At 33.9% G+C, this 13,104-nt stretch overlaps 1 protein-coding gene across 2 annotated transcripts in view; it reads left to right on the top strand.

Annotated features, from left to right (window-relative positions):
* DCN (decorin) overlaps positions 1–12,791 on the top strand; it is a 36,272-nt gene extending 23,481 nt beyond the window's left edge. For both annotated transcript variants that reach the window (XM_070454316.1, XM_070454317.1), the window contains exons 6-8: positions 3,892–3,985; positions 7,632–7,770; positions 12,079–12,791. In XM_070454316.1, coding sequence (XP_070310417.1) covers positions 3,892–3,985; positions 7,632–7,770; positions 12,079–12,273 — 428 coding nt within the window. In that variant the 3' untranslated portion in view covers positions 12,274–12,791. The remainder of the gene's footprint in view (positions 1–3,891; positions 3,986–7,631; positions 7,771–12,078) is intronic.
* The last annotated feature ends 313 nt before the right edge of the window (positions 12,792–13,104 follow it).

The raw sequence follows: 13,104 nt of genomic DNA, 5'->3' as shown, positions 1-13,104 counted from the left end.
ACGTCTGAAATTGAGCCAATTTTTACTTTGAGTCTCTAATCCCATAGTGAGTTCCATTGCATTTTAGGACATTCTAGTCATTACTATCTTAATAACAGGATCTACAATGGTCACGCTCTTTTAAGAGTGGTGGTTATATGTTGTAAAGAGTGTGGATTTTGGAGTCTGCTTGAGTTCAGACTGTCACTATTTGGCTGTATGATCTTGGACAAGTTATTCACCATCTATGACACATTTGTAAAATCTGTAAAGTGGTAATAATATTAGTATCCACTTCGTTGGATTGTTTTAAAATTAAATCCATAGAAAAATATCTGGCCTATAAATAAGTAGTGGGTAACTGTTACCTTCATTAAAAGTATTTTAAACACTCATTTAGCTTAGGCAAAGTATAAGGATGGAGACAGGGCATGAATAGGATATAGGCCTGCCTTCAAAAAGCTTATAGCCTAGAGCGAAGCCAGGCAAGTAAACAGCAATCATCACACAGTCACAGGGATAAGTTCACCATTCTAAGGTTTAGTCAAGAGAGGCTTTTAAGCCAACAAATCAGCAAAAATAAGTTTCGCTAATTTTCACATTTTTCTGGTCCCTGGTATTTCAGTCACACAAAACCACCTCTGTACTCTCAAATTTTCCCCTCAATCTGGCCTTTCCTCAGTTTAGATGTCTTGTTCTTGAATTGATACAAAATACAGGTACTTGCCCACAGGAAACAATTATCCTTTATTGTGCTTCTACTGCAATTTCAGGTCTAGAGAGTACTTAGTGCATAGGATGGTTCTTACTACCCCTTGCCCTCTCTATAATATTTTTGCTACAAAGCGTTTTTGATGCCCATTGATAGCAACTACTGGTATAGATGATAGATAGATGATAGATCAATAGACAGATGATAGACAGATAGATGAAGGAGATTGATTTATAGTTCACACAGTACTTTCATATTGAGTCTCTGATTTGTTACATGGTAATAGGTAATTTTTACATCACCAGTGCAGGGATTTTATGTTTGTAAATATATTTTAATTTACACTTACAATAGTACATTTTATTTTATATATATATATATATATGCATATACAGACACACACACACACACACACACACACACACACACATATATATATTCTCTAAAGCCTTAGAGCTGTAGGAGGTAAAGTATAAAGTAGCTGGAATTTAAAGTCCAGGTATTTTTTATTACTTCATGCTACCAGATGACTTGCATTAAAGCACATTCTTTGATTTTGCTGTACTTCTAATCACATCTCCTAAATATATTTCAGTAACACATTTCATCACCTAGTGATCAGTTTTCCTTGATTTCTTATATCTATTTATTATTATGCTAGGTGCTCTTTTCTCATCTTCTCTACTTACTTTTATTTACTAAACTCTTAATAGAATTAAAATCATAATAACTCAGTTTTATTAAGCACTTGTGCCAAATGCTTTTCATGAATTCTGCTATATTATGCCAAATGCTTTTCTTGGCTTCTGTTATATGAATCTCAAAACGACCCTTTTAAGTAATATTATCACACCTGTCTTATAATTGAGGAAGATAAACTGAAAGACATAAAGTGAATTGTGACCAAAGCCTCCAAGCTAGGCAGTGGCACAGCTGGGCTGTGCTGGGCTGATGCCATAGCTCGTGTTTTTGACCCTTTCATTCTGCTGGCGTCTCAGGTCCTTCTGCCTGTGTATATCTATACCTATGTCATGTATGAGTCTACCTTTCCTAGGCTGGTGCCCTTATGCCTGAACGTAGCCTCTTGCCAGGAGTCTTAATTTCCACGTGTTATCTCCGATCACTGAGTGGCGTCCAAAGGCAATGGGGTAGAGTAGAGAGATTTTTAAGTTCGCACTCTGAAGTTAGACCTACCTGGGAGAGAGGATTGACTCAGTCGTTTAGTTATCCCGTGACTTCGGGCTTATTACTCCACATTTCTAAAACCTCAGTTTTGCTACCTATAAAATGGTGGTATTAGTGACACCTCTTACAGAATATTTGTGAGGATTAATACATATAAATAAGATTTGGACATACACAGTATCTGGCCCAAAGTAAGCTCTCAACATATTTTATCTTAAAAACAGAAAAGGGAAAGAGAAAAACAGTAATGAGTATAGAATCTTTGGCTCAATGCCACTGTGGCAGAGACTAATGATGTTCTTTATAAATTTGGATCTCTCTACCCTCCTATTGCAAACTTCTCTTTCACAGTGAAACTTACCATAACTTTCCTTTTGGGAAATTGATGTCCCCAAAGGGAAGACACTTAGAAATGAGGTAAGAATGAGGGATGTGATGATAATTGTTGTTCCAGAGATACTACATTTTTTAAAATACCTTTTCATAGTGACAGGGAAGAAAGGATGTACATTCACTGTTTTGCTATATACTCGCTTGCTTTATTTATGTGAATATTTTTAAAAATCCACATTTATATATTCTGAGACTAAAGTGATTGAAATCCCTTAGTCCTTATTGACTGTGATTTCCTGACATTTACCTGCAAGAATCATGCCATTGTTATTTCATTTTCTTCAGTGAAGAGCATGTTATTCTCTTTGGCCATCTGGGAGCATACCACAGACCCCACCTATTAGCTAGATAATCTACAAAATGGGTAGCTGTGAATCTCTGTTTCTTCATCAGTGAATCAGAATTAATGAAAAATAATTTATATATTGAAAAAACTTACATGAGCTAGGTTAGGAAAATGCTAATCTCAGTGTTCAGCACACAACAGACCTACAGTAAACAGAAGTCCCTTTCTTTGGTATCTCCCACACAAATCTACTACTGGTGAGAAATTAATAGTCATTTTCAAATCAAATATGGAATAAACTTTTACATTAATAAAATGTCTTGACTGAGTTCAGTGGGATATAGTGAAAATTTCAAGCCAAACATAACCTGTGATTTTCCAATTTTATTCATTATAAACAACCAACCCTATCTGCTAAGCAGATGTTAGTTCTCCATGTAACCAATTTGCTGTTTTCTTTGTAGTTGTTGCTGTCCTTGTAAATGGAACAATATGTAGGTTTTAAAAAACTGTATAAAAACATAATAGATTCTCAGATGGCAGAGGAAATGAAAATATAGTATTTAAACTTTTATACTTACATTGCTACATTTTTAGAGGTCATAGACATTCAGTAGGTACTATCCAGAGGTTTAGCTGATGCATTGGATTTCAAATTATTTCCCCAGGTGCCCTACAGATGGCAGATCACTTGATTATAGGACTCTGTACTCCTCTAGTATAAAGAAACAGTCTTAATTTAAAAGGATCAAGTAAGCTCTTTCTACACATCATGTTGCAGAAACATTTGATGTTTTATGGAAAAATTGATTAAAACTAAAGCCAACACAGTATATAAGAGTTATTAATGAATCTCAGTAATGAAATGCATGATTAAGTTTGTTTATATATAAGTTTGAACTTATCCATAATTACTTATTTATACTTCAGATGTCAAAAGCTTCATTTTAGAGCCATTATCCTTTGTCAATGGCAGTGTGAACCCGTTAACAAAGGTGTGAGAAACTAATGAGGTTCAGAGTTTGACTTCACTTCTACAACTGTATCGGCAGTGCCTAGGACAAAAATCTACTTCATGGTAATCGACTACATAGCAGACACAGTTTGTTAAAATCAAAAAAGTAGAAATGGCTTGTACTACTTCTGAAAACATGTATTATTGTAAAAGGGATAAAGGAAAAAGATGAAAAGCAAAACTGATGAGTAAGATGCAAAGCAAATCCTTTGAAACTGAATGTCTTTTGGAAAATTGATGACATGTGTCTGCATTAAGTCTTCATACATTCTCTAATTATATTTCTCTGCTAATTTAAGTTCCTGTATTTCCATATTGCAGGTCTTCCTCCTTCCCTTACTGAATTACATCTCGATGGCAACAAAATCACCAAAGTTGATGCAGCTAGCCTGAAAGGACTGAATAATTTGGCTAAGTAATAATGTTATTTCATAATATTCTATCAGTGAAATGGATCAGTATATTAGTGCCTTTATGCTCGGAATTATAAACATGATGATTGATTTTTTGCCTGTACCACAATTTTTGTTTTTGTTACTAATAACCACAAACTTTGGCTTTGCTGAATTATTAAAAAAAAAAAAAAACTAATGAAATAGTGTACTTATCATAAGTCCACTAATATCAGCCTTATATTTTATGAATACCATACTGTTTTTAGATTAAGATATATCATATGTACCAAGTATTTGATTAAATCAGTATTCTCATTCAATATGTTCTAACTTGATTGTATCAAACAGAAGTCTAAGTAATTATAACATAGTATTCAGAATTTGAAAATATATTAAAATGAAAGCTACTAGGACATGAAAATATTGGGCATCTTACAGCATGTATTAGAATATATATCATGTGATTTTTTAAACTCCTGTTCCCTGAAGAGTTTAAAATATCTCTCTGGACATTAAATATACTTTCAAAAAAATTTTTGTTCTGATCCTTCTAAACTTTTTTTCTTTACAGATGATCATTAATGGCCATTCTGCTTTCTAACCTAATTTCAATTTTTTTTTATATTTATAATCTGGTGAAGCTGTAAAAAGAGAGTGTTGGCAGACCCTTTCAGCTGTCTTCATGAACAGTCTGCTCCTGATTCACATGTACTGCTGAATGTTCTTGCTGAGAAGCACAGTTATGCCAAATTGGCTCACTCCTTTTTTTGCACATAAATTTCACCATGGATAAATAAATACAAAACATATCATTTATCTTTGAGAAATACATAAAAGTAGATGCATATATAATGCAGTTTTCCCCTGTTTCTGTGGGTATTCCCCAGTGACCCAGGGGAGCGTGAGGGATGAAGGTATTAAATGCATGTGACTGTAGCTGCAATATGTAACCCTGGTGCCTCAAATGATAAGAAACCCATTATCTAAAGCAATTTTAATTAATCTCTAATAGAGAAAATAATATTCAAAATAGTGTTGCCTACCTTTGTATGTTGATTAGGCCTCTCTAGCTAGAGAGAATTGTAGGTGATGAGTTGCATTTCTCACTGTGTAGAACTATCTTTAGGACAGCTATTATTATTGGATTATTATCAGTAGTATTAGGAGGAGTATAAGTAGCAGGGATCAGAAATATTATAAAATTCTAAATGTGGTAAATCATTCATAATATTGTGCCATTTTAGAAAAGTAAGTTTATTTTGTACTGAAAGTGGTATGGAGACTTTAAGATTCCACACTTCAAAATTAACATCACATACTTTTTATTAAACAGAAGCATAAAGAGCTAATAAACTTTAAGAAGGTCAATAGAAATGAAGATTTTTGTTTAAAAGGATGTGAATTCCAGTCATTAAATGAGAGAAAATTGCCTCACTGGCCAAGCAAACTTTCTCAGTTCTTGAATTAATTAAATACATTCCTCTTTGGAATCAAGTTCAGAAAAGTCTACTTCGTAAAGCATTAAATCCTTATGTTTTTGCTCCTCCCTGATTCTGGAATATGAGAAGTACATTGGTGCTGAAAATCAAAACTGTGAAAGGGAGAAAAAAGCAGCCACTAATCTCAGAACACTGTTGCAGAGCAAATATTCCAATTAGTTATTAAGATCAAGAGAAAAGCCTGTGTGTCCCTCTGCAAGAATACAAAGTGGTTTTCAGGCAAACCTCCCTTTTCTTATTAAGCATATATACCATATTCTCTCCTAATAGGTGGAATTTTCTTTGATGGAAAGAATCATGGTTTTTGAGCCATGTCTCCTCTGCCCTCACAAGCTTAGAACAGAAGTCTTTAACATAATAGGTCCTAGAAAACATTTGATGAGTGAATATAAATTAATCATTGAAAATGTAGTTTCCTTCAATTAGATTATTAGGAATATTATATTCTAAGAAATGTATTAGCCCAAATTGGATATGAGACTTGGAGTGCTATAAGAACTAGGAGTCAAGGTTCTGAAGTAGAAAAGGAAGACCGGAAAGAAGAGATGATAGTTTAAGACTGAGGGAAAGACAAGATATTACGAGACAAGGAGCCAGGCTGATAATCAACAAGTAAGGCAAGCCACCTGTGTTATTAAGAGCCTAAAATAAGTACATTTTAATCTCAGTTATTTCAAATACCAAGTCATGATGAAAACTGGAAGACTTTGGTTACCTAAAGTGAAAGTCGCTCAGTCGTGTCCAACTCTTTGCGGATCCCATGGACTCTTCAGTCCATGGAATTCTCCAGGCCAGAATACTGGAGTGGATAGCAGTTCCTTTCTCCAGGGGATCTTCCCAACTGAGGGATCAAACCCAGGTCTCCTGCACTGCAGGCAGATTCTTTACCAGCTGAGCCATCAAGGAAGCCCTAGGCAATATCTGAATCCCAAAAGGGCTCAAAAATCTCAACTCACTGAAGGCAAGCAGGAATCATTTTTCAAAAAGGGCCAAGGCTTTTTCACTAAATTTGAAGGAACTCAAGAGATTCTTCTGCTTTCTTTGCCTTAGAGCTTTCTGGTTCTCTTCCAGCTGTTTATTGCCTCATCTCTCTCTGCCCTTTTGGATTGAAAGCACCCTGGTATGACAGATACTTATTCCGAGAATGTTGGGAACAGTGAGTGGTTCTGTCTTCAAGTCAGCTTCTTCTGAGTTTTGAATCTGATTTAGTGTGAGGGAGGGCTTCCGTGGTGGCTTAGTGGTAAAGAATCTGCCTCCAATGCAGGAGCTACAGGTTCGAACCCTGGGTCTTGAAGATCCCCTGGAGAAGGGCATAGCAACCCACTCCAGTATTTTTGCCTGGAAAGTCCCATAGACAGAAGAGCCCGGCAGGCTCCAGTCTATAGGGTTGCAGAGAGTCGAACATGACTGAAGTGACCTAGGACGCACTGTGAGGGAACATCAAAGCTGCAGATTCTCACTTGTTAAACATTTAATGAAAAAAATGCAACCCAGAACCTTGAGTGGCATTGTATGAGAAATGGAAGAGGGAGCAAGATCAGCGTCAGAGATCAGGGTTCTAGGGATCATAGCTCAGAGATCAGTGTCAGAAGCCAGGAATATTGATACCAGGCATATTCTGACAGTAACAGATGGTCATTGGTAGACTCTTTCAAACACATCTTCTGTTAAGCTTTCTGGCAGGTAGATTTATTGACATTACAAACTTTCACTTTTTATTTACAACAAATAAATTTGTACAATAAATATACAATTGCTTGATTTACAAAGTGACCAAGATAGTAATAGTGTCCCTTTCATTTTACCTCAGTCGAGTTAACTGCATTAATTATACAATCAACTCTTGATCACATCAAGCTCTGTGTTAGTACCGGATATACAAGACAGTCACTTTTCTCAAAGCAAGACACAAGTATACAGTCCCTTGAGTACAAGAGGGTGACAACTGGATGCTATATGTATCTGCTCATATAGCAGATACAGATTTAACTGTATCTGAGATGGAACCTTAAGAACAAATGGGCTCTATCCAAGCTCAGATAGTTTGGAAAAAATCACATTAGGCAGAGGTAACAGGAAGTACAAAAACAAAACAAAATAATTCCTTTCTTATTGTAAGAAGGCATCCACGTGCAGTGGATCCATTCATTTCTGTTTTCTGTTGCAGGTTGGGACTGAGTTTCAACAGCATCTCTGCTGTTGACAATGGGTCTTTGGCCAACACTCCTCATTTGAGGGAACTTCATTTGAACAACAACAAGCTTGTCAAAGTGCCTGGTGGGCTGGCCGATCATAAGTACATCCAGGTAATATAAAGCCACTAACTATTGTGAGGAATATCTAGGGAGCAAATCATCCCTACTGGGATGCCTGGAGGCAGGAAGTTCTGCTTAGAAATGTTTTTGCAGAGAGATATTTTTAATGTTTCTACATGAATTTTCATTCTGGTTCTGTGAGACATATAGGTTTAAATTAATATTAATTTTTTAAAAATTAGGACTACTACCTTGAACTTACTATAATACTTGCTTCCAGAATGTAATTTTTTTTTTTTACAAAGCAAGGTAGTTTCAAGTCACAGATCAGTGTAACAAATACATAGTGTTTAGATATCATCTGTAATCTATAGATATGAAATAAAATAGTAGTTTTAACTTTGAGTTTCAACAGACATCTTGTAGGTCAAAAGACAATGTTTACCTAGCAGTGTGACCGAATTAACTTCATATAAATTATCAGTTATTGTGTATTCTTAAAGATAAGAAGATATGGTTCAGTGGTTCACTATGCTAATAGAGCTTTACAGTTCATAAATCTATAAATGTAAGTCATGCTTATTACTTTAAGTAGTCATAGTGATTTCATATATAATAATAAAAGATTTCCATTGTTACCCTGAGGAAATTAAACAAACATGTTATTTAAATTATGCATTTTAAAAAGATTATGCATACTAAAAGCTCAATATATTGTGTCTTACTGTGGTCACAGAGAAAAAATTATGAAACATGACATTTTGAAATCTTTGTTGAATATCAGCAAATTTCATGGACATTTACACAAGTCCCCACATTCAGAAGGACCTTACTCTTAGTTTCCCATTTCTAATTGGATTCCATGTACTCATATTACCTGCATTTCTAGAGGCTCTTAGAGGTTTTACCTACTGTACTTTTTTTTCTATATCCATATAGTCCAAATATTTTTAGTAAAATTATGAAATTATCCAACTATCACCGCAATCTAGTTTTAGAATATTTTGATTACCTCCAAAATAGGCCTCTTATATATTTATTTCTAGTTGTTCTCAATCTCGTCCCCAGGCATAGGGAATCAGTCATCTGTTTTCTGTCTCTATACATTTTTCTTTTCTAGACATTTCTAAGTGTAATCATACAATGTGTGGCTTTTGTGGTTGGCTTCTTTCACTTATCAGAGTAATTTTAGGTCATCCATATCACAGCGTATGTCAGTAATTCATTCATTTTTATTGATGAATTGCACTTCATTGTATGGATGTACCACAGTTTGTTTTGCTACTACTACACCTTTTGATAACTGTAACTTTTGATTATGTTTAGAAATTAGAAGTGAAGTTCCTCTAACCTTGTTCTTATTTTTCAAAATTTTACCTGTTCCTGTTTCTTTGCATTCCGTTCAAGTTTTAGGGCCCGCTTGTTCATTTCTTCTCGAATAGATTGCTGGGGCTTCGATAGGAACTGTGTTGAATCTATAGATCATTCAGGGAAGAATTTTTCTTGTAATATCTTTGAGTCTTCCAATACACAAACATGGAATATCTTTCTATTTTGTCTTTATTTTCTCAAATACAGCAATATTTTGGCATTTTTAATATGTAAATTTTACAATTTATTAAGTTCATTTCTAAATTTTGTGTTATTTTTGGTGCTGTTATGGATGGTTTCCCTTAATTTTACTTATTTATTTTAATTTTATTTTTGAATTTTTTTGTTAGTTTATAGAAATTCAATTGATTTTTGTATATCTATCTTCTGTCCTAGTGCTAGAATCCTGTGCTAAAATTGTTTTTAGTTGTAGTACTTTTAATACATTCCTTTGGATATTCTACATTCAGGATCTTATAATTTGTAAATAAAGAGAATTTTAATTATTCTTTCTTATATGAATTTTTAAAATTTCTTTTCTTACTTCATTGCATTGGCTAGAATCTATGATACAATGTTAGTAGAAGTGATGAAATCAGACATCTTTGAACACTGGGGTACATGTGACCTCCAATTTAAAAAAAAAGAAATTAGACCTCTTTGATCCTTATTTTACAAGGGAAATCAACCTTTTGTCATTAGGCATGATGCTAGCTATAAGTCTTTTGTAGATGCTCTTTATCAAGTTAAAAATGTTTCCTTTGATTTTTAGTTTACTGAAAATTTTTGTCATGAATGTGTGTTTTTTCTTCCCAATGTTTTCTTTTCCTGTTGAGATGATCATGTGCTTTTGTTTTTATTCCTTTAATATGTTGTATTAACTTGATTGATTTCCAGTTAAATAAATTTTACATCCTTGAGAAAAATCATGTTTGGTTTTGACCATGGTGAACTGTCCTTTTATATGTTGTGATATACAATTTCCTAATATTTTGTTAATTTTTTGTCTGTATTCATATGTGATATTTTGACTATAGCTTTCTTTTTTGTAATGATTTTTGACTAGCTGTAAGAAAATATTGACCTCATCTAATGAGTTGGAAATTTAATTTCCTTTTTACACAGACTAACACTTGCTTTATGTCTTGATATTTCCTTCTCTTATTTTAACTATTAGCCATAAACTCCCACCAAGCACCTCTCCTTTCTTCTTAATTATTGTTAAGCAATGGAGACTGTCAAATGACAACAAGAAATTTTCAAAGTTTGAGAATCACATACACGCATACACACATATATAAACTTTACAGATATTGTTTTGATATTAATATCCCTTGTTTCTGTTTTTGTAAGACATCTATTGTTCTCTTTCTAAATCTTTTCTTAATCAAGAGTCTTCACCATAATATAAGTACAAATATTCTGGTAGGTGGAACAGTATTTCAAGTCAGTTATTTTAAGGAAGGACCTCATAGATTTTATAGCTTTCTTTAGAAATTATTACTTTAACATTATATTTTTGCCTTGGTTTTATGATCAATCACTTCTATTCTTCAGAATTCACATATAAATAATGGGACTAAAAGCTCATTCCCAAACTTCTTTTTAAGTCTGATATTTAGTTTTGCTAAAAAAAAAAAAAAATCTATGAACAAATTGCATTGTCTTAAACATAGCCATAAAATACATTTTGGAAAAAATTTCTAATGAACTATAATATTATATTCATTGAGTAAAACTTGTAACAGAATACATCTTTGTTAAAAATTTCTACGTCTGCTTATTCCAAATACAGTGACATTCAAGTATTTCTTAGAGTTTGTGATTTTTAATTCTGATTCTAATACTCTATACCCTCTTATACTTCACTATATTACTTCCTTATTTTAAGTAATTCTTTGAATAATCTATAATTTTATCTTTTTCCTGAAAACATAATATTCAATGTGGGCACAATTTATGAAATAACCATGACATCATTCATTTATTCATTCAACAAATATTTATTGAACATCTACTCTGTTCTAGCAGACACCAGAGATATAGTCACAAACAAAGCAGAACAGGTTTCCCACTTCATAGAGCTTTTATTTTAGAGAAGCAAGCCAGACAAAAAGCAAATATAGTGATCATTGCTCTGAATAAAAATAAATATAACTGGAACAGCAAATAGCAGAATGGGATACAAGAAAGATTTCTTTGGTAAGGATAAATGAATTACATGAGTCAGAAGCCTGGCAGACATCTTGGAGTTTATGGCAAAAGAAGGATATGGTGTGTGTCAACCTGAGGAGGGACAGTGCTCTAGTTGAAGAGAAGTGAGTAGGTCAGGGGAGTTAGACTGAACAGTGAAGAAAGATGAGCTCAGAGTAGAAGGATGGCCAGATCAAGTAGGATGTGTCAACCATTGTGAGAACTTTAGACTTTACTCTGCATGAGGTGGGAAGCTGCTGGGGTACTGAGCCAAGATGATACAACTTGCTTACTTTTTAAAATAATAGCTGGAAGGAAGGAAAGCAGGAAGGTAGAAAAGAGAAAGAAAGAAAGAACAGACTTCAAGAAGGCAAAAGAGGAAACAGGAAGAACAATCAGGGCAACTTCAATAATTTAGAAGGAGATAATAGTGGTTTTGGGTAAGGTTGTAGGATATGGGGAGAAGAACTGGATTACACGTGCATTTCTAAGGTTACTCTAGCAGGATTTGTTGATGGTAGGACAGAAAGTATAAGGCCAGGAGAGTCAAGGATGATGACAATGTTTTTAGCCTCAGTCATCTGGAAAGACTGAAATGCCATATACCGAGATGAGGAAGACTAAGGAGAGGAAAAACAAGATTAAAAAGAGAGAGAAATCAAACATTTGGTTTGATGAGTATTAAGGTATTTAAACTGAAGGATGAGCATGCTAAAAAGAATTAAGTAGTGTTCACCTGTACGGTCTCCGTATTTTTAGAGAAAAATAACCATGTGCCATTATTTCGGGTTGCAGGTTGTCTACCTTCACAACAACAATATCTCTGTAATCGGCTCTAACGACTTCTGCCCACCTGGATACAACACCAAAAAGGCTTCTTATTCAGGAGTGAGCCTTTTCAGCAACCCAGTCCAATACTGGGAAATCCAGCCATCCACCTTCCGATGTGTTTATGTGCGTGCTGCCGTTCAGCTTGGAAACTACAAGTAGCTCCCAAGAAAGCCCTCATTTTTATAACCCGGCAAAATCCCATTAATGTCATTGCTCGGAAAAAAAAAACAAAAAAAAAAGAAAACTAGATACTGGAAATCTATCTGCAATGTGGATGTTTTTCCCACATGACTTATTATGCATAAAGCCAAATATGCAGTTTAAATAATTGCCTACAATAAAAAATATTTTGCCTGGCATTTTCAGAATCCTTTTTTGAAGCTTATTATTGATGTTAACTGAGCTATTGCAGATATTCTTATTTCACTAAATGTAAAATTTGGAGTAAACAATTTTAGTAGAGCATTTAATTTCCAGAAAGAATCAAATAAAAATGGTATCAATCTTCTGTAACTCATAGGGGGGGTTAGCTCCGTTGACATAGTCTAGCAATGTATTCATCCCCACTATTATTGATAAAGCCTCATTTGAGTGTGTGAATTCAATCCAGGCTATGTAAAATTTTTGCTAATGTCATTGTTTTGAAAAAAATAAATTCACAAGTACATTTAAAATTACTATTGTATAAAGGTGTAATTTTAAATCTTCCCTAAACTTAATCTTCTGAAGAGAGTAGACATTGCTTTCTTGAAAAAAAAAAGCACATATTTTCAAGTTCTCAGGTTTGTATTCTACCCCTGTCCTTTGATGTTTGTGTATTATAACTTACTTTATCTATATTAAGTGTTAAGCTGATAAGGCACAAAACTGACTTTTTCTTATTGGTCTAAAAAAAGAGTATTTTCAGTTACTGGATACTAAATCAGCTTTAAAACTATGTGTGTAATCAATCTGCTCACAAAAACATTTCTGTACTTACCAGCTATATTA

The sequence above is a fragment of the Odocoileus virginianus genome, chromosome 24, assembly GCF_023699985.2.
Source record: "Odocoileus virginianus isolate 20LAN1187 ecotype Illinois chromosome 24, Ovbor_1.2, whole genome shotgun sequence".
Taxonomy (NCBI): Eukaryota; Metazoa; Chordata; class Mammalia; order Artiodactyla; family Cervidae; genus Odocoileus; species Odocoileus virginianus.
Note: the sequence above shows the minus strand (reverse complement) of the source record. Positions and strands in the feature narration are given on the sequence as shown.